General features: G+C 44.4%; 5 protein-coding genes across 6 annotated transcripts; 4 read left to right on the forward strand and 1 right to left on the reverse strand.

Moving 5' to 3' along the window:
- Positions 1–9,838: 9,838 nt before the first annotated feature.
- LOC144708944 (uncharacterized) lies at positions 9,839–11,672 on the forward strand. Its single transcript, XM_078582399.1, has 4 exons — positions 9,839–9,998; positions 10,090–10,216; positions 10,288–10,360; positions 11,272–11,672. Exons 1-4 carry the CDS (start codon positions 9,947–9,949, stop codon positions 11,539–11,541), a joined length of 522 nt encoding a protein of 173 aa, XP_078438525.1. The 5' UTR covers positions 9,839–9,946; the 3' UTR covers positions 11,542–11,672.
- Positions 11,673–11,792: 120 nt separating this feature from the next.
- On the forward strand, positions 11,793–13,438 carry LOC144708941 (plant viral-response family protein). 2 transcript variants are annotated; one of them, XM_078582395.1, is made up of 4 exons: positions 11,793–11,987; positions 12,273–12,639; positions 12,687–13,141; positions 13,208–13,438. In XM_078582395.1, the coding sequence occupies exons 2-4, from the start codon at positions 12,299–12,301 to the stop codon at positions 13,222–13,224; spliced, it is 813 nt and encodes a 270-aa protein (XP_078438521.1). In that variant the 5' UTR covers positions 11,793–11,987; positions 12,273–12,298; the 3' UTR covers positions 13,225–13,438. The 2 variants fall into 2 exon arrangements, with proteins under 2 accessions (XP_078438521.1, XP_078438522.1); XM_078582396.1 differs by having other exon boundaries at positions 12,279–12,639.
- A 148-nt stretch (positions 13,439–13,586) lies between these two features.
- Positions 13,587–16,241, forward strand: LOC144708940 (growth-regulating factor 4-like). The gene is made up of 4 exons (XM_078582394.1): positions 13,587–15,063; positions 15,162–15,525; positions 15,598–16,043; positions 16,122–16,241. The coding sequence occupies exons 1-4, from the start codon at positions 14,847–14,849 to the stop codon at positions 16,127–16,129; spliced, it is 1,035 nt and encodes a 344-aa protein (XP_078438520.1). The 5' UTR covers positions 13,587–14,846; the 3' UTR covers positions 16,130–16,241.
- Positions 16,242–16,783: 542 nt separating this feature from the next.
- On the forward strand, positions 16,784–17,467 carry PAM68 (PAM68-like protein (DUF3464)). The gene has a single exon (XM_078582398.1). It carries the CDS (start codon positions 16,784–16,786, stop codon positions 17,366–17,368), a length of 585 nt encoding a protein of 194 aa, XP_078438524.1. The 3' UTR covers positions 17,369–17,467.
- LOC144708942 (transcription factor MYB1-like) lies at positions 17,012–19,250 on the reverse strand. Its single transcript, XM_078582397.1, has 2 exons — positions 18,805–19,250; positions 17,012–17,778 (listed from the first exon to the last, which is right to left on the reverse strand). Exons 1-2 carry the CDS (start codon positions 19,065–19,067, stop codon positions 17,430–17,432), a joined length of 612 nt encoding a protein of 203 aa, XP_078438523.1. The 5' UTR covers positions 19,068–19,250; the 3' UTR covers positions 17,012–17,429.
- Between the last annotated feature and the right edge of the window lie 4,137 nt (positions 19,251–23,387).

Raw genomic sequence — 23,387 nt, forward strand, 5'->3', positions numbered from 1 at the left:
TGCCACATGTACATGAATCCACATCACATAAAATGCACAAATTGGGTATGCTTTTTATTGTTTTATAACTATAAATGAAAATTTGTATTTACTATGAAAAAGATGTGAAACAAGGGAGATAAGAAACGAGAGAGAGAGAGGAGGGGGGAGGGAGAGAGATATGTGAAATGAAGGAGATGAGAGAGAGAGAGAGAGAAACGAGAGAGAACAAAAATGAGAAACGAGAGAGATGGATGACACTTTTCTCTTATTTTTCTAAAAATGCAATAGAAGTGCATGAGTGTGCCGTATGAAGGCACGCTTGGTGTGCATTGCACATGTTCCAAAGGTTGCATAATCTGCAATTCAAAATTTTATACGTCATTGCACATCGATCTTACATTCGTGCATTGCATGAAAGAAATCATCTCTATTACAAAAATACTCTACAATCCTTTTGAAAAATCCTCACATTTGACCTAGATGATGATGGATGTTATGTGGTCGTCAAGCCAATCAGAGCACCATGTTGATTTAAGTTCATTGAATAAAATACTATGTTCATTATTATTCCAGTGTGATGTTTATAATGAAGTCCATGTATACGTATGATGACTTAATGAATTATGATGAGATCATAATGCGGTGATCACTAGTCTTTAAACATGTATTCTAAATATTCTTATTCGATGGACATTGCATTATTCGGATAGAATAACACTAACTGATCATACTTATACGATAAGTATAGTTGATCATGTGGTTATTAGTGTGGCGAGACTAAGGATAGATAGTTGGTACTCTTTAGAGAAAGAGTACAATGAATTGATCCATATGAATCCTTGTGATGGAGCGCACCCAAATGACATCGACAAAACATCATCGAAGTCGTCCTCGCCGTCATCAGCATCACCTGTGGTCCGTGTCCAGCCCGACCTGCATGCCAAAGCATTGGTGAAGATGCCCGGGTTCAAATACCTCGGGTAGAGCATGTCTGTGCACGTGTTCATGTTTTAACTATCTGTTTTCATTCATCCAATTTTATGTTTTGTGTTCGTCACGACGAGTTCGCCGTACTCATCGTGATACGTCCATATCGTCGTGCTTTATCTTTCATTTTATTTTGAAACGTTCTAAGATTTCTCCTATGTTTTTTTTATTTTAAATGTTGTAAAAGGGGCCCAATAAGGGACCCCTTATGTGAACTGTGTAATGGGTCCATCATGGCCCTATATAAGGCCATGTTGGGCACATTCTACTCAGACCTGGATTCCTTTTATGGCAGTTATTGTTCTTGTGTTCAGATCTCACGAAGAAAGAAGAGGGAGGAAGAATAAGAAGAAGAAGAAGGGAGAGGAGAAGAAGTGGAAGAAGAAAAAGGGAATGCAAAGAACGGTGGGCGCTGCCAGACCGTTGGTCCTCGTTCGTGGTTCTCACCATTCGATCGCACAACACCACTAATTATCGTTCGTGGATCTCACTGACAACAAGTATACGCCATACTTGCCTTTCCAGACATCTCCTTCGAGCAGTAGTTGCACCCAGTGTCTCATGCGTATGACGGACGTACGCCACGCTCTTCCAGGGTGGTGTATCATGGCGTGCATGTGAGTATACTATCAAGGATTCAAACCGCGGTCAATGCGCGAACCGCGATACGCCCTATTGCGGGATCCATCTCGCTCTTCCTGATGCAGATGACTCATACGGCTGACCATTCTAAAATCACCGGGTGCTCGAGGACATGACGGTGTGATACAACTAGAGGAAATTTCCAGCTATTCACTTCCCACCATTTTATTCATGTGGGCGTTGCTCCTTTCAACATTGTGTGGACCGGGCCATGGTCTAGCTCACGGCTCTCTACTATGCCCGGTCGCTCGATTGTCCTCCGCGGGTGCTGCAGAATCGCATTGGCCCTTCGGTTTGAAGAACCTTCAGCGTCACTACTCCCTTCAGCCTTGTGTGGACCAAGCCATGGTCTGGCTCACGGCTATCTGCCAAGCTCGGCCACTCCATTGTCCTCCACGGGCACCGCAGAGTCGCACTGGTCCTTCATTTTGAAGAGTCTTCAGCGTCGCTGCCTGATAGGGTGTGGACTTCTCACAGAATTGCATCGTGTTGAACATAAACTGTCGCACTCCGTAGTGTGAAGTTTGTGTCACTTCGCCGGCCACGCCGCATTCCGTGTCATCTCCCTTTGGATCGACTCATCCTTCGCTCTTCATCTACCACTCTAGTGCTGCGAATTCCCGCCGCCTGTTGAGTCCCATTGTGTCATCTCCAACACACCCAACTATCTGCTTATACCACCCCGTGCACCGACGAAGACGTTGACAACCAATGCCGCCACCAACGAGGTACGCCGTTCCCCTTGCTCGTTAGTTAAATTACATCTTTGAGTATATTTTTTGCTGCACTCCACCGCGCTCGGGTTAGTTTAGGTGAGAGAATTTATTGAGAAAAAAACTACTGTTCATTACATGCGAGTGCCTGCGGAAATATTCCATTCAGCGTCGTCGCTCTGACGAGGGTGAGAAGGTCACTGTCACAGTCATCGACCATCCACTTGGATCTTGGAGCTCGGTGAATTCCCATGAGTCGGGACCTGCACGTACATCCATATAGGATTCACGTCCAAATTCCCACGAGTAGGGATCACATAGTTACATCTCCTAGTTAATTACCCGTAGGACGATGCCATCGACGACGTCTGATATCACCTTGAATGGTATTATACCTAAATGTCAATCAAGTTGATTCATGTCATGGATGTATAAGTGATCCACTAACCTGAGACACCAAGGACATCTCGTGAATGGACGACTACATTTTGAGTACGACTTATGGGCCTCTAATCATGGGATTCAACCAAGTCATAGCTCGGATGTAGTAAGAAGCTCATCGAGATGATTGAGTGGTCAAGACAGGATCATCCGCACACGGTATAGGAGAAGATTGACTTAATGAAGACGATGCAGAAAATCCCTTGCCACGGTAGTGAGGATATTGGAGAAGGGGTTCTCCTATGATCCCCGTTAAGCATCAGTACTAATCGAATGACGGATTTGGGTTTGACGATAAATCATACCCTAAGTCATTTGAGAGTCTTGTGCGAATGATGGATTATACATATACAGTAACTGATGATGGTATACGTTCCATGAGAGAGTTCAAACACTACCCGGTATCTTCTACAGCACGAGGTGTAGCTTGGCACCCCACGGGCTAGAAACTTAACCTATCGATTGGGTTAAATGAATCCTTAGTTAATTAATCTATATATCGATATAGTTAATTAATAATGTTGGGCAATAATTGGTATTGGGCCACTAAAATTATTAACTAGAATGATACATGGGCCTAGATGGTCACACGCATAAGGTCATAAGTGCATTGGTGGATATATTTTACTTTGTAGGGGTTTTGAGAAAAAATTAAGTAAAATATAAATAGGGAAGGGGCACTCATTTCAAGCACCCATGCTAGCCAGATTTGAGAACCCCCCTTTGTCCTCGCTCTTCTCCAAGCAACCAAGGAGAGTGTCTTCATGGTAAGAAGATCTTGAACATTTTTAAGAAGAGTATAAGAAAAGGTGGAGATCCAAGAGCCAAGTGATCGTGTGGATACTTCTGGAGGCTGGACACATGAATGGCTTCAGAACAATCTCAGAGCGACAAAGTCCAGGGTGGAACAAGTTTCCCCAAGGTACATTTGATGTTTGTTTTAAAGATCAATTCAGAATCGATTAACGCACTTCCGCATCCATGGAATCATCTTTTCCATGGATGAACCAAGGCACACAACCCAACAAATGCCGCCTATTTCCTTTTGCAAAGGAATCCAAAATTTCTATTATCTCAATTACTATGATTGAGATTATTACATATTCATGTCATAACGACTGTTAGTGTAAATTTGTTAATACATATCATCATCCCCATTGAAATAATGACATGGATATTGATAATTTGACTCAAATAGTACACCTAGATTTTTTCACCCATGGGCAAGGATAAAGGCTGCCATTGGATATTTATTATCATGTGCTTATTTAACACTTGTTTGACCCCTTGTGCTGCAAATTAGTAGCGTGTGGTTGCATCATTAAGTTCAAATTCAACTTATATTTATATAATTAATAATGATTGCATTTTGATTATAAAACTATATTTATTACATGCATTATTTGAATAATTTTTTACCTATTTGTTGACATATGTGGCCAAAAAAATATCCCATGATGTGTTTCATGTTCATTCATACAATATATTTATTATAATGTATGTGTCATGATTATGATAGAGACCATGAATACATGTTCCGACTCAATGAATTATGATGAGATCATAATATATAGAAATCTAATATGTAAGCATGTGTTCATAATAGATCTAGTCGAATGGTACTTGAGAAGGACATAAAAAATATCTAGATATAATATCACTATCTAGTCTCACTCATATAGTTAGCATGACCTATCTTGTAGCCATTGGTGTAGAAACGCTAAGGATGGATAGTAGATGCTCTTTAGAAAAACAAATTCACCAAATTGATCCATGTGGATCCATGAATGGCATTATACCAAATTATCAATCATGTTTATTCACATGATGGTTGTGCAAGTTTTTCTTTGACTTAAAAAACCAAAGATGTCATGTGGATGTATGGTTGAACGTTGATTGTGACCTATGAGTTCCTATTCATGAATTCCAAACTACCTTAGTTCAGATGTAACAAGAAGTCCATGAAGATGATTGAGTGGAATTATTTGTCTTCTATATTAGAGGAGATAGTCCAAGGAAGATTATGCGACGGAGTCATTGGCAAAGGAAGTGGAATATTGGAGAAGGGTTTTCTCATGATCCACAATGCATTAATACTAATTCGGGTTATTGATTAGGGTTTGACATTTGACCATACTGTAAGCTATCTTAGGAGCTTCAAGTGGATGAGGAGCTACACATACATGGTAAGTGATGATAAAAGGTGTCACAAGTGAGTAGACACATTCCTTTGTATCGTCTAGAGCATAAAATGTAGGTTGGAAGTCACAGTAAGAAAGTGAACCTATCGATTGGGTTAAACTAATCTATGATTACATAATATACATGATGATCTAGAAGATTGGTTTCGAAGGCAATAAAGGTTATTGAGCCATTGGAGTTGTTAAGTATAGTGATCAATGAGCCTAGGGGTCCCACACAAATGGTGTTTTCGACGTTAGAAGATATGATAAAATTTCACGAAGTATAAACAGGGGGATGGATTGAATGCAATTCACACATCACATAATTTTTTAGGTAGACCACACTTTACACCAATATGTTCAGAATAATCTAATGAGGGCAATGGAAAAATAATGGAGATCTTTGAGATGGAGGATATTCAATATGATAGGGATCGCATGGGTACATGTAGAGGTTGGATACATGAACAACTCAATGTTTCTTGAGGAAAAATCACGGATCTGAATCATGCACATGTGATTAGATCATATGATTTTCTTTGTCATTAGAATTTTTTTTTTGGAGTATTCCTTTGTATGAATTGTGGAGGTCTCGTTTCAACCATAGAAGACAAAAAACATGTATGGTCAAATTCTTATGCACATACATAACATGGTAGGTTTATGATGGACTTTATCTTATCTCTTATTTCTCTTATTTTATAGCTCAGATTAAAAACGAATTTAGAAACAAATTACAATGGTGAGTCCAAGATCTTCCATATAAACTGTTTTGCCTAAAATCACTATTATCAGCAATTTTTTAAAATGATACATTACATGGATGCCTTAATACAGAATCAAAAATTAATTTGTAGTTTTGTCAATTCCTTCACATGAATTTTAGATGCTAGATTTTATTTATTCCTATAGGAGTCAGTCATAAATTTGGAAATGTAGTACTATTGAAATGCATCTGAGTAATGAGGACTAAGGGTGCTAATTGTGAATGTAAATGATATTATAATCATAGGAGGCTTTTGAAAGATGTTACATATGAGATTATTTCTAATCATGAACATGGTTTTCCATGTCCCAACACAGTTATTGTCGTGAATATATGTAACTTGCAATCCAATTCCACATTCTGCATCTTGTTCAACATTATTTGACATAATAAATATAAATTATGAATCAAGTGGGGTGATTACAATTTATAATGCATCAGTACATACCAAAATACTAAGTGAATTATGTGGCCTTGATTGTAATTCATTTGTCATACTGTCTTGTATACTTCGTGAATGTGCAAAAAGTAAAAAAATAGTAAAAAAATATACTTCTTGAATGGAGATGCACATTGGGCCAAAATCTAAAAATTAATGGAATTGTTTTCATTGGCATTTTAAAGGATGCATTTTCTCTAAATGGGGAAAAGTGTTGAGTGTATGATTTAATTTCAAAATAATATGTGCAATTTTTCAATCTGAAGGTGTTATTTTGTTATGGGCCTTGGATATAACTTTTGGGAATCATTCAATATAGTGTGTGTAGTTTTGCAATCACTTTATTGATCAATCTTATTAATCTTTCATCTGAACATATGTGTTGGATAATCAACGATTCGTTTACCTATTGATGGATTAAGTTTCCAGGCTAGTGGGTGGGAAGTTAAACATTATACTCTAGAAGATAGCAAGGCACATGTCAACTCTCCCATAGAATTTTGACATGCTATAAGTTGCTGTGAAGCCCATATTGAGTGTTATATTTATTACTGATGCATGGCTAAATCATCAAAAAACAACCTCTTCCATAGTTCTAATACCCTCGACATGTTTAACTAAATATTCTTCCTTGTATTAGTATGTTTTTTATATCAAGAAAGATGATCACATCTTGACCACACAATGACCTTCGTGGACTTAGTCCATCCAAGGTAGGACAGTTTAACCTGTAATGGTTAGAGACATATGATGGAAATATATGTGGCCGGCAAGCCAATCACACATTCCACATCTCGTTCCATGTTCATTAATAGAACGTATTCATTATAGTGCACGTGTGATGCTTCTAATGAAGTCCATGAATACATGATCTGACTTAGTGAATTATGATGAGATCGTAATACGAAGATCACTAGTCTTTAAGCATGTATTCTAAACATTCCTATTCAAAGGATACGCGAGAAGGACATCAAAGTATCCAGATAGAATAGCACTATCTAGCCTCACTCATAAGATGAGTATGGCCGTTTCCGTAGCCATTAGTGTGGAGACATTAAGGATAGATAGTGCGTGCTCTTTAGTGGAAAGAGTTCACTGAATTGATCCATATGAATCCCTGAATGGTATTCTATTGAACTGTCAATAAGGTTGATTCACGTCACGGTTGCGTAGGTGTTCCTTAGACCTGAGACACCAAAGACGTCTTGTGGACGGACAGTTGTAGTTTGTCTATGGCTAACGAGTCTCGAATCATGGGATTCTAACGGTCTTAGTTTGGGTACATCAAGAAGTTCATGAAGACGACTGCGTGGTCAAGATGGGATCGTCCACCCTCGGTATAAGAGGTGACAGCTCAAGGAAGACGATGCGATGAAGTCCTTGGCCAAGGTAGTGAAATCTCGCAGAAGAGTTCTCCGATGAATGCATCGGTACTAACTCGGATGATCGATTAGGGTTTGACAGTTGACCATACCCTAAGTCGTCCAAGGAGCATCAAGTGGATGAGGGATTATACATACATGGTAATTGATGATGAACAAGTTCCATGAGTGAGTCGATACACACTCCTTTGTATCTTCTTGGACACGATGTGTAACTTGGCACCCCACGTGTCAGAGGCTCGACCTATCAATTGGGTTAAACCAATCAAACGATAATTAATCTATATGATGATATAATTAATTTGGAAGGCCAATAAAGGTTTTTGCACCACTAGAGTCGTTAACTAGACTGATACATGGGCCTAGAGGGTCACACACAAATGGTCTTTTGGACATCGGAAGATATACTTAAGTGTTGGGGGTTTTTATGAAAAATACCCACTTAGTATAAATAGGGGAAGGCCCTCAACGAAATTCACCTAGGCCAGAATTGTTCAGGACGATGAACAATTGAACGAATCGAACGGCCAGAATCTCCCATCTCCCAACAGCCCCTCTCCCTCCCCGATGTGATCGGGACGATGTAACGACGCCGATGGAGAAAGAACGAGGCTCATCAATGAGAAGGAGGAGATCCGATGTGCCGAGGACCGCATGAATACGTCTAGAGGTTGCACACGTGAGCAGCTCGACTCGGCTCACTTCAGGATCTAAGAAATCACGGGTGCGATCCATGGAAGGGTACTTCATTTAATGTTTTTGTTGATGCCGTTCGATTCGTTCAAGTCTTCCGCTGCGAATTGTTTTGATTTGTTCATCTAGATCTAGGCCTCTAGAATCCAACAACATATAGGTGATATCAAAAAATAACTATACATCCACAGATGTCCTTGTTCCCTCAAGTCTTAGGACCACATATAGGATTGTGATATGAATTGTCCTGATTGATGTTTAAAAACCATACAATATAGGGATTCATGCGTATTAATTTAGTGAACTCTTCATCTAGGAACACCCTCTATATTTATTTAGTGTCTCCATAATAATGGCTATTCTATTTCTGATCATATGAGTACAAGTAGACAATGGTATTCTATTTCTATATCTTGATGCCCACCTCGACTATCCTTCAAATAATAATACTCAAACACGTGTTTCGATACAAATGGTCATCTTATTATGACCTCGTCACAAACATGAGGACATGAAAAATGCATCTCATCATGTTTTGACTTATAACATGGTAAAGGATATCTATAATTGTATTAAATTCTCATTGCAGACATTAGGAACAATGAGGTCATCAAAATGTTGAACTCTGATTTTCAAACCATCAAAGTATTATATTTTTTAATAGTGCTATAAATTTTAGATTCCGATCATAGAGCAACAAGTGAGAATTGATGGAGGGACATTTAGCAAGGAAACTCACTATTAAGCATTTTTTCTTTCATAAGACATAAGTAGGCTTCATCATTTTTTACCAAAATTTGGTAAAAATGGACTGAACTGATACCATCAATTCAAAATTCATGGGATTACCAATAGTTCGCTATTGATTTTGGTATCAAGAGCAAGCTGGGCAGAAAAAGAAATCTAGGACCTCTGGACAACTACATCTCTTTGAGTTGTTTGACAATTTATCATAAACTATATATATATACACTTACAAGGTCACATATGTAATTACATAAGTATGCATTTGTATACGTATTAATATAAATATATATGGATCCAAATATAAATATAAACATAAATATGTATACAAATATGTAGAAGTACAATTTTTTCTTTAATTTGTTCTGAATCTATGGCAAAATGGTGTATTTACCTAATAAAGGTAATTTTGACCTAATTTTGACTTTGAATTTGATTTTTTAGATTGGTGCGACTGAACTAATAGGTTTTACCAATGTCGAAGACTGGTCCGGGTCTGGATCCTTATAAAAACGCTGATAACACTACCCACGCTCAGGTTATATTGACTAGTCAATGTCGAAGTCAAAGTAGAATTTTTATGTTCATTGTAATATTAAATATACGGCATCTAAGCTGAGATCAATAGAAACCTCTCTGTTGAGTTGGATTTGATATTTTTAGAATTTTATAAAAATATTAAATAAATATCAAATAATATACTTTCGGTTCTAAACCTGTTTAACAAACCGATCAACGACCTAATGGGGCTTAGTCCCCTCCCTCGATCCTTAACCAGTGCAAGAGACTTCCCTACACACAAGTGCACGTCTTGAATTTTCTTTATTTTAATTTCTTAGTGTTTATTCATTCGTGTGGATCTAAGATCCTAGCCGCGCAGCAGATTTTTACACCGTAAGGCTCCTATTATGCTCGCCTCATCTCCCCACCCGCCCCCACTTCGCCCTCTGCAATTCCAGCTCTAGAACGAAGACATGGGCCAAGTTCTTGGAACAGCGCAAGACAAGTTCCGCGAGAAATTCAACGGTATTGCGAAGCTGTTCTTCCACTTCTTTCTTTTCCCCTCGTATTCTTCTTCTACTTCTTCGTTCAAGTTTTGTTTCAACGATTTTTTCAGGAAAGGAGTGGCGGGAAGAACAGATCAGGAAGATATCGGACAAGGTCTTCGATCGTCTTCGTGAGGAATCCGGCAGGGATCGTCTGACCTTCGAGGACGTATACATCGCGATTCTCACCGTATTCAAGTACATTTCATCCCTTCTCGATTCCTTGCTTCCCCTTCCACGTCTGATGATTTCTTCGCCGATTCGATCAGCGACATGAACAAGCGTTTGCCTGGACCTCACTACGATCCGCCGTCGAAAGCTACCGTGATGGCCTTGATGAAGGTAATTTTGTCATCTCTGTTCTTGAATTTAGGGTTTTGTGCTGTCGGACGACGATGACGCTAGACGTTGACGTCTTCTGATGATGATTTCAACGGGGGAAATTTAAAAATGTCCTTCAACGTCAACGTTGTCGATGACGTTGGCATAACGATAACGTGATTGTCATTTAAACTATGGCAATGGGACCCAAATGAGATCAAATAGTTATGGGTTCGTGCTAATAATAAGAGGTTTCGGCAGTGATTTTTTAAAAATAAGTGTAATAAATGAGTCATGTGGGCGATTGGTCAATGGGTTCTTGTCTGTGAATTTGGCATCAAATTTAGTGAATGTTTTGATCATCAGTGCGATTCAAAATTTTCTGAGCATTGACCGTTATTTTTTAAATAATTGTAATAAATGAGTCATGTGGGTGATTGGTCAAATGTAGTGAATTTTTTAGTCATCAGTGGGCGCTCCCACGTGCTAGACTATAGTTTCCTGAGGGGGGGCGGTTTTTGTCGGTTCTAATTTCCACCCTACAGACCTCCAATTTTACGGGTGGTCCTGATTACTACCAAAGAGATTTGGGAGAGCAGGAATTTTTCCATTTCCGGTGAATTTCCGCACCGCACTGCATGACCATCTCTAGTAGGGCAGGCGTAACGGTGATTGGCTTGCCTGATCTTTTGATTTGATCCACAATCGGGCAACTGATCATCGATCAGCCGCCTGATCCACCCGATCAGTTCAATCTGATGGACTTCCTTCATAATTTGCATTTGCCTGATGGAACGTCAATGCAACAAGATTGATGACGTTGACATTGATGGATGGTTGATATGTGCCTGAGTCTAATTTGAATTCCAGATGCACTGGAATTGATGATCTTTCAGAATCAGATCAAGGACTGATGATCTCATTGGGTGCAGGAGCATGATGTTAATCTCGATGGACTGCTGAATCGTGAGGAGTTTGCGGCGTTCATCCGGAAGCTGACGGCGGACACGCTGACGACGGTGGGCCAGAACCTCATCGTGGCGCTCTTGATCGCCCCCGCCGTTGCTCTGATCACAAAGAGAGCCACGGAAGGCGTTCCCGGCGTCGGCACCGTCGTCCAGCGAATTCCAAACTCGATCTACGCCTCCGCCGTCGCCCTCGCCGTCGTCTTCCTCCAGAATTCAGCCGCAGAAGCAAGTTGATCTACTCCTCCAGAACTGAAGTCCTTTGGAGAAGATAATTGACCTCTACTCCCCCTCTCTAAAATAACGTATCTCGCTTTGAAAGATTTTTAAAATAATAATAAATCGGGAGGGAGAAGTATTGAACGGAATGGCCACGTGGCCCGCTTGCCAGTTGCCACGTGATCGGTCTTCGTTTTTTCCCGCTTTTAACCGGCCGAGAGAGTAAAGTTGGATATTTAAATATTGAAGGGAGATGTCTCGCTTGATTCATTGATTATATATTCTCCGAGACGGTCGTATCGGGAGGAAGAAGAAGAGGAAGGGCGCCGCGAATGGATCGTGCTGGATCTTGATCGCGTCGAGTCTGATCTTCTGTCGTCTGTTCCGATCTCTGGTTTTCCAGGAGAAATTGGCAGCAGCAGCGGCAGTAGCATCAAGGCTATTATACGTACGAGCTAATCCAGGTGATTTTCAATTTTTTTTAAGATCCGGCAAATTCATGTAACTTAATGGATCTCAGATCTAAATCCTCGCGGAATATCCCTTCCGCTGTGCCGCATAATCTTAGATCCGACACATCAGACGACGAAACGATCATCTCGTTCGGCGATCCGATGAATTATCGACGGCGCATGCAATCCAATTTCATTCCACTCGAAAAAGGATTTTCAGAAGATCGAATTCGGTTGTCCTTTGTGGTCAGAGTTTCTGATTCGTCGGCAATCTTCCTGTTCCCTCGATCCGAACAGGAACAGGTCTGGTTGGGAGGGATTTCATGGGGTCCTTCAAAGGCCACGCGCTGCCGGGAACGCTGTTCCTCACGGTAGGGATTTGGCGCCTGTGGAGCTCTCTCTCGCGCTTCAACGCCAATCCCCAAGGCTTCCGCGCGCGGGCGTGGAATCCCTTCAGCGGCCGGCTCGAGCACCTCGAGCTCTACGTGATCGTGGGCGGCTCCTTCCTCGACCTCTGCATCGAGCTCTTCTACGCGCCCCACTTGCGCATCTTCGTCAACGGCGGCGTCCTGAACTCCGCCCACATGAATGACTTCGAGCACGCGGGGATGCTCTTCATGTTCTTCCTCTTCGGCCTCGCCGCGCTCCTCTCGCAGACCACCAGGTGAAAATTCAATCTCCTCTTCTTCAACCGCCTACCCTTGAGGATAGATTTCTACCCCTGCCAGAGGAAGCGCTGTCTCTACTCGGCGCGGCGGCGTTCATGGCGGAGTATCTGCTCTTCTACTTCCACTCCACGGCGCACACCGGGTTGGAGGGGCACTACCACTTCATACTGGTGATCCTGGTGGGGCTCTGCGTGGGGGCCTCGGCGGCGGCGGCGCTGCTGCCCAGTAGCTTCCCGGCGGACCTGTGCAGCGGCGTGGGGGTGACTCTGCAGGGGCTTTGGTTCTACCAGACCGCCTTCGTTCTCTACGGCCGGATGATGCCAGAGGGCTGCTCTCTGAAGATGGACCAGATAACTTGCAGATCCCCGGGTTTCCAAGCCCGGGGAGAGCTCCTCGCCAACACCCAGCTCTTCTCTCTGGTGCTGCTCGTCTTGGCCTCCACGGTCGCGCTCCAGGCCTTCATCTCCCGGCCCAGTCAAGCCCATTTAACGACAACCGGTACGTCGCTCCCCCCACCAAATTCTCTATAATCTCTCTGTACTTTGACGTTGGTGGGTTTTGCAGGGGGGGAGATTCGGTGAGATGGGGTTTTTTCCTGTGGGGAAGACCGTTATGTAGGTAGGGAAGGGGTGGGGGGGAACAGTGGACGAGGAGAGAGAGAGAGAGAGAGAGAGGCTAGATCCTCCGCTCTCTCGTTAACTCTCTCTCTCTCTGGGTAACATGTGATGGGGGCGGACCAGGAATCTCTATCTCTTTCTTTTGGGATGGGCATGGCTCATCTCTTTCCGGGAAATACGTGTCGGTGTCAGGGTGTTATGGGGAGAGAGAGATGGTGGAACTTGGCAGGTGGGATCATGCAAGTACGGAGAGCTCGGGAGGCCTTTTAATGGCGTCGCCACTGGCAGAGACGACCAGGCAAAAGAAGGAAGATTAAAGCAAAAGAAGACGACGCAGGTTCGTCCTCTTCCTCTCTCGGCTTTTCTCACGTGACCTCCCCCTTCCTCCTCCTCCTCCGCCGCCGCCGCGGTAAATAAAAACCCAGGGGTAAATCCGGGATTTCTCATCCCGGGGGTAAATGGAGCTGCTGTCCGGGGAGGGGAAGCCAAGCTGGTTGTCAGGGTTTTGAGATTTTCAAGTGGGGGCGGCGGAGATTGACCGTTGCTGCGGCGGAGTTCCGGCGAGGGTGGTCTAGGCTAGGCTCACTGGAATACTGGCCAAGGAAGGAAGGAAGGAGGAGGAGAAGCGGAAGAGGGTGTAGATTGGACAGGAGGAGGATAACGGAGTTGGTCAGCCCAGGTGGGGGTTTCGAGGTTGACGACGACAGTCCATAAGAGTGACTCTACATGTGGGCAGCTGCTCGCGTTGTCAGCCAGCCCTCTGATGGTGGGTGGCCCCGCTCTCCTAGAGAGAGAAACAGGCTGCGAGTTCCATTCATCAGACGGTCTCTGCCTGCAGACGTCTTGTCACATCTCGTCTGGGTACCCGAGCCCCCCCCCAACCCACCTCTCTCTCTAGACATAACTCTTCTCTCTCTCTCTCTCTCTCTCTCTCTTTCTCTCTATCCGAGTTTCATAAAAATGAGGCCTTTCCCAGCCCACTCTAGCAGAGAACAAACCCTGGGTAGAGGGGTTTCTCTCTCTATCTCGCACTCTCCCTGTAGGGGCGAAGCCGCGCACAAAAATCCTGCCATCTCTGTTTCTCTCTCTAACCCTGGCCGCATTAATAGAGAGGGCGAGGAACCCTGGGTTTCTTTCTCGCTCTCTGTGTGCGAGTACTGGTCGCGGCATTTTTTTTTTTTGCTCTCTTCAAGTCCCATGGCTGCGCTTCTGAGCTGCCTATAAAAAGCCGCATCGATCCCTACGACCGAGGAAACCCTTGCCTACCCCAGCAGCACCCTCTTCTTCTCCCGCTTTCTGCCGCCTGGAAATGGCTACTCCCGTTTTTAACTGCTTCCCGTTCTATTCCCCCTGCTCCTCCTGCTTCCCTGCCCGCCTAGCCTATGTCTGATCCCTCCTCTTCTCTCTCTCTATCTCTATCTCTATCTCCATCTATCGTCGCCTTCTTGTCCGAGCTCCTCCCTGCCGGGTCCGCTCTTTTCCGGGTTTTATTTTATTGCAGTGGCAGCAGCAGGCTTGCACCTCGACGAGGGAGGGGATCTTCGCTCTGAGCTAGCCAGGGCTTGTTAAAGCAGCGCCAACCGCACATGAACAGCACGGCGGCGGCGGCGGCGGCGGCGGCGGCAGCGGCGGCGGCAGGCGGCAGCCGGCCCCCCTTCACCGCGTCCCAGTGGCAGGAACTCGAGCACCAAGCCCTTATCTTCAAGTATCTCATGGCCGGCATCCCCGTTCCTCAAGAGCTCCTCCTCCCCATCCGCCGAAGCCTCGAGTCCATGGCCGCTCGCTTCTACCATCACCCCGCCAGTAAGCCAAAAAACGAAAAAAGAAAGAAAAAAACCCCTCTTCTCTATCTATCCATCTTTATTTTATCGCTGGTTTTGTTCTTCTCGCTCGGTCGACAGTGGGGTACTGCAACTTCTACGGGAAGAAGCTCGACCCGGAGCCGGGACGGTGCCGGAGGACGGACGGGAAGAAGTGGCGGTGCTCCAAAGACGCCCACCCCGACTCCAAGTACTGCGAGCGGCACATGCACCGCGGAAGGAATCGTTCAAGAAAGCCAGTGGAAACGCCGACGACTCTCTCCCAGACGCCGTCCGCCTCCTCGTCCCCGTCATCCACCGTCACCTCCCTGGCGTCATCCGGCGGCGCCAGCAGCTTCCCCGGCGGCGCGCTGCTCCAGTCCTTGAGCGGCGGCGCCGCCGCCTCCCCAGTCTCCCTCACCGGCGCCGGCCTCAGCCAGCTCCAGATGGATCCCGCCTCCTTCGGGTCCGTCCGATCTTCCATCAAAACCCCCCATCCGGCCGTCCAAAATTCTCATCTTTGATCTTTTTCCGTCAGGCTGATGCGAGGGGTGAAGACGGACGGGGACGCGCACAGCTTCTTCTCGGAGGCGTCGGGGAGCGCGAGGAACGTGGGGATGGACTTCTCGCTGGACAGCGCGTGGCGGCAGATCCCGGCGCAGCCGTCGTACGCGCTGCACAAGCTGCAGAGCAACTACGCGCAGCAGGCGGCGGAGTACGGGCAGGTGACGCTGAGCTCGCTGTCCAAGGACCAGCCGCAGCACTGCTTCTTCGGCGGCGGCGAGTTCGGCCACGGCGGAGAGGGCGTCGGCGGTTCGAAGCCGGGCAGCCAGCCGCTTCGCCCCTTCTTCGACGAGTGGCCGAAAGCGCGCGACTCCTGGGCCGAGCTCGACGACGAGCGCTCCAACCGAACCCAGCTCTCCATCTCCATTCCCATGGCCTCCTCCGACTTCTCCACCACCAGCTCTCGCTCTCCCAACGCCGGTACCCTTTATTCTTCTTTGGTTTTTCTTCTTCTTGTTGTTGTTTAAAACTCTAATTTGAGTTGGGGTTTTTCTGCAGAGGACTGAGGGGGGGACTCGGGGCGCGGCGGAGGGGAGAGGTTTTTGCTTAAGCGGCGACTCCATGCACGATATTTTTAATCTCTTCCTTCTTTACCGAGATAGATGGCAATTCCTCCAAGTCTCGACTTAGAGAGAGAGTTCCGGTGATCCTGGGGAGCGGGTGTCTCTGATTTTAGCAACTGTTGGAGTTAGGGCACAGCTGGAGGGGTCTCTCTCTAATCTCTATCTCTAGCGATTTCTTTCTCCGGTTCTTTCTCTCTCTAGATATCTAGATATCAATATCCCCCGGGTTTGTCAGCGTCTGCGGGTGGGTCCCACCCAAAGGGACAGATGCGCCGCTGCGTGGCAGCGCCGCTTCAGCTCTGACTTGACTCTTGGCTAGAGAGAGAAAGGCTCGAGGCTCGATCGAGATAAAAAAAAACGCATCTGGGCCGTCCGTTTGGGCAACGTTTTGGCGGGTAGCGGCGGGTGTCGCGTCAACCGGCCGGCCGACAGCTGGCCCGGGTCAGGCGACCCGAATGGGCCTGTCAGAGCAGCCCAACTCCCCCCAGCCCACCTTCTTCAGCCCGATACCACTCAGCGGACCAGATACCGCCACGTCTCCTCCCTCCACCTTCTACCTCCCCCCTTCCTCCAGAGGAGATAACCCTCGAGAGAGGAATGGCCTCCATGCCGATTCTCGGCGGCTCGCCGCCGTCCTTGCGCGCGATCGCGCCGCCGACCGCCGCCGCGTTCCCGCTCAGACCGCCGCCGCGCCGGTACAGGCCGCCGGCGGCGACGAGGAAGCCGCGCGGGTTCGGCCCCGCCCCGGTGAAGCGCCGGAAGAAGAAGCCGCGGCAGGGCTGGGAAGAGGACGAGGACGAAGAAGAAGAAGAAGAAGAGGAAGAAGAAGAAGAAGAAGAGGCGACGATACCGGAGGCGGTGACGAACAGGATGATGCGCAGAATGGGGGTTTCGGTGGGGGCGCCATTGGCGGTGGGGCTCCTCTTCTTCCCCTTGTTCTACTACCTCCGCGTCGTGGCCAAGCTCGACGTCCCGACCTGGGTTCCCCTCCTCGTCTCCTTCTTCTTCTTCGGCACCGCCCTCCTCGGCATCAGCTACGGCATCGTCTCCACCAGCTGGGACCCTCTCCGCGAGGGCTCCCTCCTGGGCTGGACCGAGGCCCAGCGCAACTGGCCCGTCTTCTGGGACTCCCTCCGCCGCGGCGGCGCCGCCCCCGCCAAGCCCCGCCGCCGCCGCCCGTAATCCCCAATTTTCCCCCCTTTCCTTTCTGCTTCCTCCCCCCTTCCATTGCTCTTCGAATCGGTCACTCCGCCATGGGAATAGAGGAGAGGAATTGCAGGAGCTCGTAGTCGAACAAGTACTCGTCTATCTCCAAGTCCGCCGCCGGCGGAGGGGACGGCGCCGGCGCGCCGCCGCGGTCCGGGGAGAGACGGTCTTTGAAGACGAACCGGGTGCAGCGATGGGCCTGGGTGCGGATCACGCGCGCGCCGCCGAGGTCTCGGTCGTCGTCGTCGCCGTCGCCACGGCGGCGCCGCCGCTCATCGGGGAAGTCTTCCGCCGCCGCCGCCGCTCTCTTCCTGAGGCTCGTGTTCCAGTAGTTTTTGATTTCATTGTCTGTTCGGCCTGGCAGTCTCCCCGCTATCAGCGACCATCTGCCAACATCAACGTCAAGATCATGGTGATCATGATGGTGTTTTCTTGGGTTATCGTTCGAGAATCGAATCGAACCCGTCGTCCTTGCAGAGCAGGAGTTGATGAGGATGATTGAAGAAGAAGAAGAAGATAAAGAGAATATGGCGAAGATAATCGTGATGAGGAGGGGGAGCAGAGGAATATGATTATACGATGATGATGAGGATGATGATGATGAAGTAGGTAAAACGTGAAACGGGTTATGATTATACGATGTTGACGAGGATGAAGACGTAGAAAAAAATGGTACTGCTGATGATTATGTGATGAAGAGGATGAGGATGATTGAAGAAGAGTGCACCACTTGCTTCTGGGTCATGCCACACTGCATACGTGCAGAGAACAAAATGCTACTTCAAAATTGATGATGCTGAGGACGAAGGAGAAGAAGATGAAGAGAATATGGCGGTGATAATCACGATGATAGTGATGAGGATGAATATAAGGGTGATGATCATGAGGATCTTAAAGATGAGGGTGAGGAGCAGAGGAAGAGTAATAAGACGTCTATAAAGATGGAACTGGTGATGATTGTACGATGTTGACGAGGATGAAGAGAGTCGATAAAGATGCTACTGGTGATGATTCTTTGACGATGATGACTGAGGTTAAGAAGTAGATAAAGATGCTACTGGCGATGATTACATGACGATGATGACGAGGATGAAGAGAGTAGATAATGATGATACTGGTGATGATTATATGATGATGACGATGACGAAGTAGATAAAGATGATACTGGCAATGATATATGATGATGACGAGGATGGAGAAGTAGATAAAGATGGTACAGGTGATGATTCTATGATGATGATGAAAAGGATGAATAGAGCAGATAATGACAGTACTGGCGATGATGATGATGATGACGAGGATGAACAAGAAGATAAAGATGGTGCTGGCGATGATTACATGATGATGATGATGATGATGATGATGATGATGATGATGATGATGAGGATGATTGAAGAAGAAGAAGAGTGCACCGATTGCCGAGCAAGTTGTGGAGGCGGACGATGAGTTGATCTTCCTCGGGGGTGATGTTGCCTCGCTTGATGCCGGGGCGGAGATAATTAAGCCAGCGGAGGCGGCAGCTCTTGGGGCAGCGGTTGAGGCCAGCGTTGGAGGGGAGGCTCCGCCAGCGGCCCAGGCCGTGGGCGGCGATGTAGTCGGAGAGGAGGCGGTCCTCGTGGCTGGTCCAGGCCCCTCTCTTCACGCCTTGCTTCGGGCAGCACCTCGCCCTGCCCATCGGGAAAGAAGAAGGGGGGGAGAGAGCGACGGAGGGAGGAGGGAAGGGGCGGGCATTTATGGAGAGAGCGGAGGAAGAAGAGGGCAAGGCAGGCAACCAACTCTTTAACTGAGGCCGACCCGGAATGTGGAATGTGGAATCATCGCCTCTGCACGCCCACCCACCTTCCTCCTCCGGCCTGCTTCTTGCGTGTGCCTCTGCTCTCTCTCTCTCTCTCTCTCTCTCTCTCTCCCCCTCTCTCTCTTCTCTCTCTCTCTCTCTCTCTCTCTCTCTCTCTCTCTCTCTCTCTCTCTTCTATTTCTCTCTCTCTCTCTCTCTCTCTCTCTCTCTCTCTCTCTCTCTCTCTCTCTCTCTCTCTCTCTTCTCTTTCTCTCTCTCTCTCTCTCTTTTTTCTCTCTCTCTCTCTCTCTCTCTCTCTCTCTCTCTCTTCTATTTCTCTCTCTCTCTCTCTCTCTATTTCTCTCTCTCTCTCTCTCTCTCTTTTATTTCTCTCTCTCTGTCATCTATTTCTCTCTCTCTCTCATCTATTTCTCTCTCTCTCTCTCATCTATTTCTCTCTCTCTCTCTCATCTATTTCTCTCTCTCTCTCATCTATTTCTCTCTCTCTCTCATCTATTTCTCTCTCTCTCTCTCTCTCATTTTCTCTTTGGCACACACACTCTTTCTTCCTCATTCTCTCTCTCCCTCTCTCTCTCCTTTTCTTTCTCATTTTCTCTTTGATACAACACTCTCTCTTCCTCATTCCCTCTCTCTCTCATTTCCTCTTTGGACCTCTCTCTCTTTCTCTCTCCATTGCTTTTTCATTTTCTCTCTTTGTCTCTCTCTTTCTCTTTCTCCATTGCTTTCCCATTTTCTCTCTCGCTCTCTCTTTGTCTCTCTCTCTCTCTCTCTTTCCCCATTGCTTTCTCATTTTCTCTCTCCCTCTCTCTCTTTCTCCATTGTTTTTCGTTTTCTCTCTCTCTCTCTCTCTCTCTCTCTCTTTCTCTTCCTCCATTGCTTTCGTATTTTCTCTCTCTCTCTCTGCCATTCTTTGTCTCAACTCTTTGTCTCTCTCTCTCTCTCTATCATTCTTTGTCTATCTCTCTCTGTCTATCTCTGCCTCTCTCTCTGTGTCTCTCTATATCTGTATCTTTCCCTGTCTATCTCAGCTCTCTCTCTCTCTCGCTATCTCTGTTTCCCTCGCGCTGTCTCTCTCTCCTTTCAATCTCTTTCTCTCTCCCATTTCTCATATTCTCTATCATTCTCTCTTTCTGTCTTTACTTCTCTCTTGCTCTCTCTCTCTCTCTTCAAGTGGGAGGAGGCGCGACATTGATGAGCCGGAATGGGGAATTGCAGAGGCAAAGGCTTCCACCCTCTGAAGCTTTCCGGTTCCTGCCCATTCCCTTCCACTCAGCCCACCTTTCCCACCCCATCTTTTTTTCCTGCCGAGGTGGACTCTGGCTGGGATACAAGCTCTGCCGGTGGGTAGGTGGTAGGTAGGTACATGTCGTTAAATCAAGGCATTCGGGTAATAATAGGCTGACAGTATAAGAGATGGAACCACATTTAGATGGAGACCAACAAAAAGCATGACTTTTGGGAGTTGCAACGCAAGATGGTAATGCAGTGGAGTCTAGAAAGTTAATGTGATTAAGCCGTAAATGATTGGATAAAATCTTTGAATGAAGTGATCTAACATTGGAGATGATGGCTGGCAGATAGATGTACCCGTAGATCAGTAGATATACATTCACACATATACATACACATATATATATATATATATAGATAGATAGAGAGAGTATGCAGTAAAAAAAGGATAGGAGGAAAGATGTGAATATAGTTACAAAGAGGAAGAGGATATATCCCATAGTGATAAGAAAGTGAAGTGATGAGATGAAGTTATCAACGATCAGAGAAAATCTTTCCATGAAATGAGATCATAGAGTAGATCAAACTCAGAGAAAGCCATCATAAAATTTCTTAAACTAATGAAATAAACTAATGAATCAGTTTGTTATTTTAACATGTGGGATTAATTACATGTTCATGTTAATGATATAAATTTATATATTTTTTTGGATTATTCTCAAGTAATTTGCATAAACACAACGCTAAATTAAGAATTCTGACTCATAACGAGTTGACATCACATATACCGTGATTATACAAAGATAAAATTTATCTTAGTACATAGAGTTCCAAACAAGCAGGGCTTCTGATGGTTTAAATAAAAATTAACTTTGTTGCTATGTGATTAGACTGAGCATTAAACATTATGAACTGGAAGTTCTTCAATATATATATATATACATAGTGAATTCAGGGTCATCCATATTGAGATTTGCCAAAAATTTCTTTTTTAATTAGAATCATTCACAACTGCTTTGTGAGGGAATTGAATCATCGCATCAAAATAAATAAATTCCAAGATGGAAAGATAGAAGTGACTGAAATGAATAAATTCTGAGAGAAATGTGTTTACCTAATCAATTTTCTTAGTAAAATATGATATCAAATTTATGTTTATCTTGATTTTAAATGTTTTCCATAATTTATGTTTGGTTTTATACAATTATTTAGTTTTGGCAAAGCCCTTGGTTCCAGAAGCCATATCTTCAATCCTAAATCAATTCAAGTGCTCTTGGATCTATTCAATTTTTGGGGTCTCATATTTCCAATGAATACAGTAACATTCTCTGCCTAGATGACATTTTCTTTCAGAGTCTGGTAATCTCCGAGTAAAATAGAGGACGAAGGGTTACCATTGTAATTTTGGAAGGGTATTGCCATTGTGATTATCTCTGCTTGTGTCATCCACCCAACCCATCTTAAGTTTATAACGTATCATCTGTCAGTGAGCACTGTCTTGCTTTCATGTCCTGTAACCCACTGGACCGATCCAACAGCCCTCTTTGTAAATGAGACAAGCCCAAATAAATGTGGCATTAATTTTAATAAAAATTTCAATACATATTATGAATTTTTAAAATAATTTATTCATCAAATAAGTTTTTAAAACATACAATATATATTAAAAATATGGAAAAATCATAATGACTGGGGGGAAATTAAGATTTTTAGCTGACTCCCTTTCTTGCATTATATATTTGAATTGGCATTCTTGAAAAACTATGCTTATGCAGAAATATTGAAATTATGTATAAAAGGATTTATACAATGCAGCATATCAATCACCCAAATGAATAAGATGATGATTAATGTATTAATACATGTTTATCTGTTTTATCTGTACATCTAATCCAACATAAAATATGTAATAAGACATGAAACACTATGATTATGCATAAATATTTAAATTGTGTGTAAAAGAAGTTATACAATGCAGTGTATCAATTGCCCCAATGAATAAGATGATGATTGATGTATAAATACATCTTTACATCTAATCCAACATAACACACTTAATAAACATGAAACATTATGCTTATGCATAAATATTGAAATTATATGTAAAAGAAGTTATGAAATGCAATATATCAATCATCAAAATGAATAAGATGATGATTGATGTATTAGTACATGTTTAAATATTTGTATCCAATACTATCCATGAGTCATTTAGGAGTCTCCCATGTATAAGGATTTTGTGTATACTTTAACCGACGATGATAAAGGTTCCATAAAAGAATTAGTACACCAGTTGTTTCTTCTAGATTTTGAGGTGTATCTTGGTACCCACATGCTAGAAACATAAGCTATCAATTGAGCTATATTGACATTGATTTAATTGATCCATATACTGATATAGTTAACAAATAAGGTTGGCAAATAAATGTATTGATACATGGGCTATATTGACCATGAAAGTTATTCACTATACCAATACATGGGCCTACGGGTCACACAAAAAAGATCTATGGAGTTGGTACATATAATTAAGTTACAAGGGTTTCTGTAAAAAATTCTAAATTTAGTATAAATAGAGGGGGGCACCCATTTCATGTGCCCATGCCAGCCAGACAGCCAAGTGTGACTTGATGGTGAGAAGATTGATTAGATCTTCAATTAGAATTGAAGAATTTTAAGAGGAGGTCCATGGTTCTAAAAACTTCATGGATACATCTATGAAGTATCCATGAATGGATTGAAAGTAATATTCCATGGAATAAATTGAGAGTGGCATCATTTGTAAACAAGGTGGAAAAATTTTCTTGTATTTTATTGTTTATATCCAATTTAATTTCTATAATTTCCTCTACCTAAATCATTTTCAGAAAATCAATCAACCCCAAATAACCCAATCGTGGTGCTAGACCCATGTTGTAAAGGCTATTGAATAGTTTCTAATAGATTCTCCAAAATGGCATTCAAAGAGTT

The sequence above is a fragment of the Wolffia australiana genome, chromosome 10 (assembly GCF_029677425.1).
Source record: "Wolffia australiana isolate 7733 chromosome 10, ASM2967742v1".
Lineage (NCBI taxonomy): Eukaryota > Viridiplantae > Streptophyta > Magnoliopsida > Alismatales > Araceae > Wolffia > Wolffia australiana.

Excerpts from the sequence above, each read along its gene's own strand:
- LOC144708944 (XM_078582399.1), top strand. The coding sequence starts at position 9,947 with ATGGGCCAAGTTCTTGGAACAGCGCAAGACAAGTTCCGCGAGAAATTC. Across the intron at positions 9,999-10,089 it reads GTTCCGCGAGAAATTCAACG|GAAAGGAGTGGCGGGAAGAA; the intron begins GTATTGCGAAGC and ends CGATTTTTTCAG. Across the intron at positions 10,361-11,271 it reads CCGTGATGGCCTTGATGAAG|GAGCATGATGTTAATCTCGA; the intron begins GTAATTTTGTCA and ends CATTGGGTGCAG.
- LOC144708941 (XM_078582395.1), top strand. The coding sequence starts at position 12,299 with ATGGGGTCCTTCAAAGGCCACGCGCTGCCGGGAACGCTGTTCCTCACG. Across the intron at positions 12,640-12,686 it reads CTCCTCTCGCAGACCACCAG|ATTTCTACCCCTGCCAGAGG; the intron begins GTGAAAATTCAA and ends CCTTGAGGATAG.
- LOC144708940 (XM_078582394.1), top strand. The coding sequence starts at position 14,847 with ATGAACAGCACGGCGGCGGCGGCGGCGGCGGCGGCGGCAGCGGCGGCG. Across the intron at positions 15,064-15,161 it reads CTTCTACCATCACCCCGCCA|TGGGGTACTGCAACTTCTAC; the intron begins GTAAGCCAAAAA and ends CTCGGTCGACAG. Across the intron at positions 15,526-15,597 it reads ATGGATCCCGCCTCCTTCGG|GCTGATGCGAGGGGTGAAGA; the intron begins GTCCGTCCGATC and ends TTTTTCCGTCAG.
- PAM68 (XM_078582398.1), top strand. The coding sequence starts at position 16,784 with ATGGCCTCCATGCCGATTCTCGGCGGCTCGCCGCCGTCCTTGCGCGCG.
- LOC144708942 (XM_078582397.1), bottom strand. The coding sequence starts at position 19,067 with ATGGGCAGGGCGAGGTGCTGCCCGAAGCAAGGCGTGAAGAGAGGGGCC. Across the intron at positions 17,779-18,804 it reads CACAACTTGCTCGGCAATCG|ATGGTCGCTGATAGCGGGGA; the intron begins GTGCACTCTTCT and ends TGATGTTGGCAG.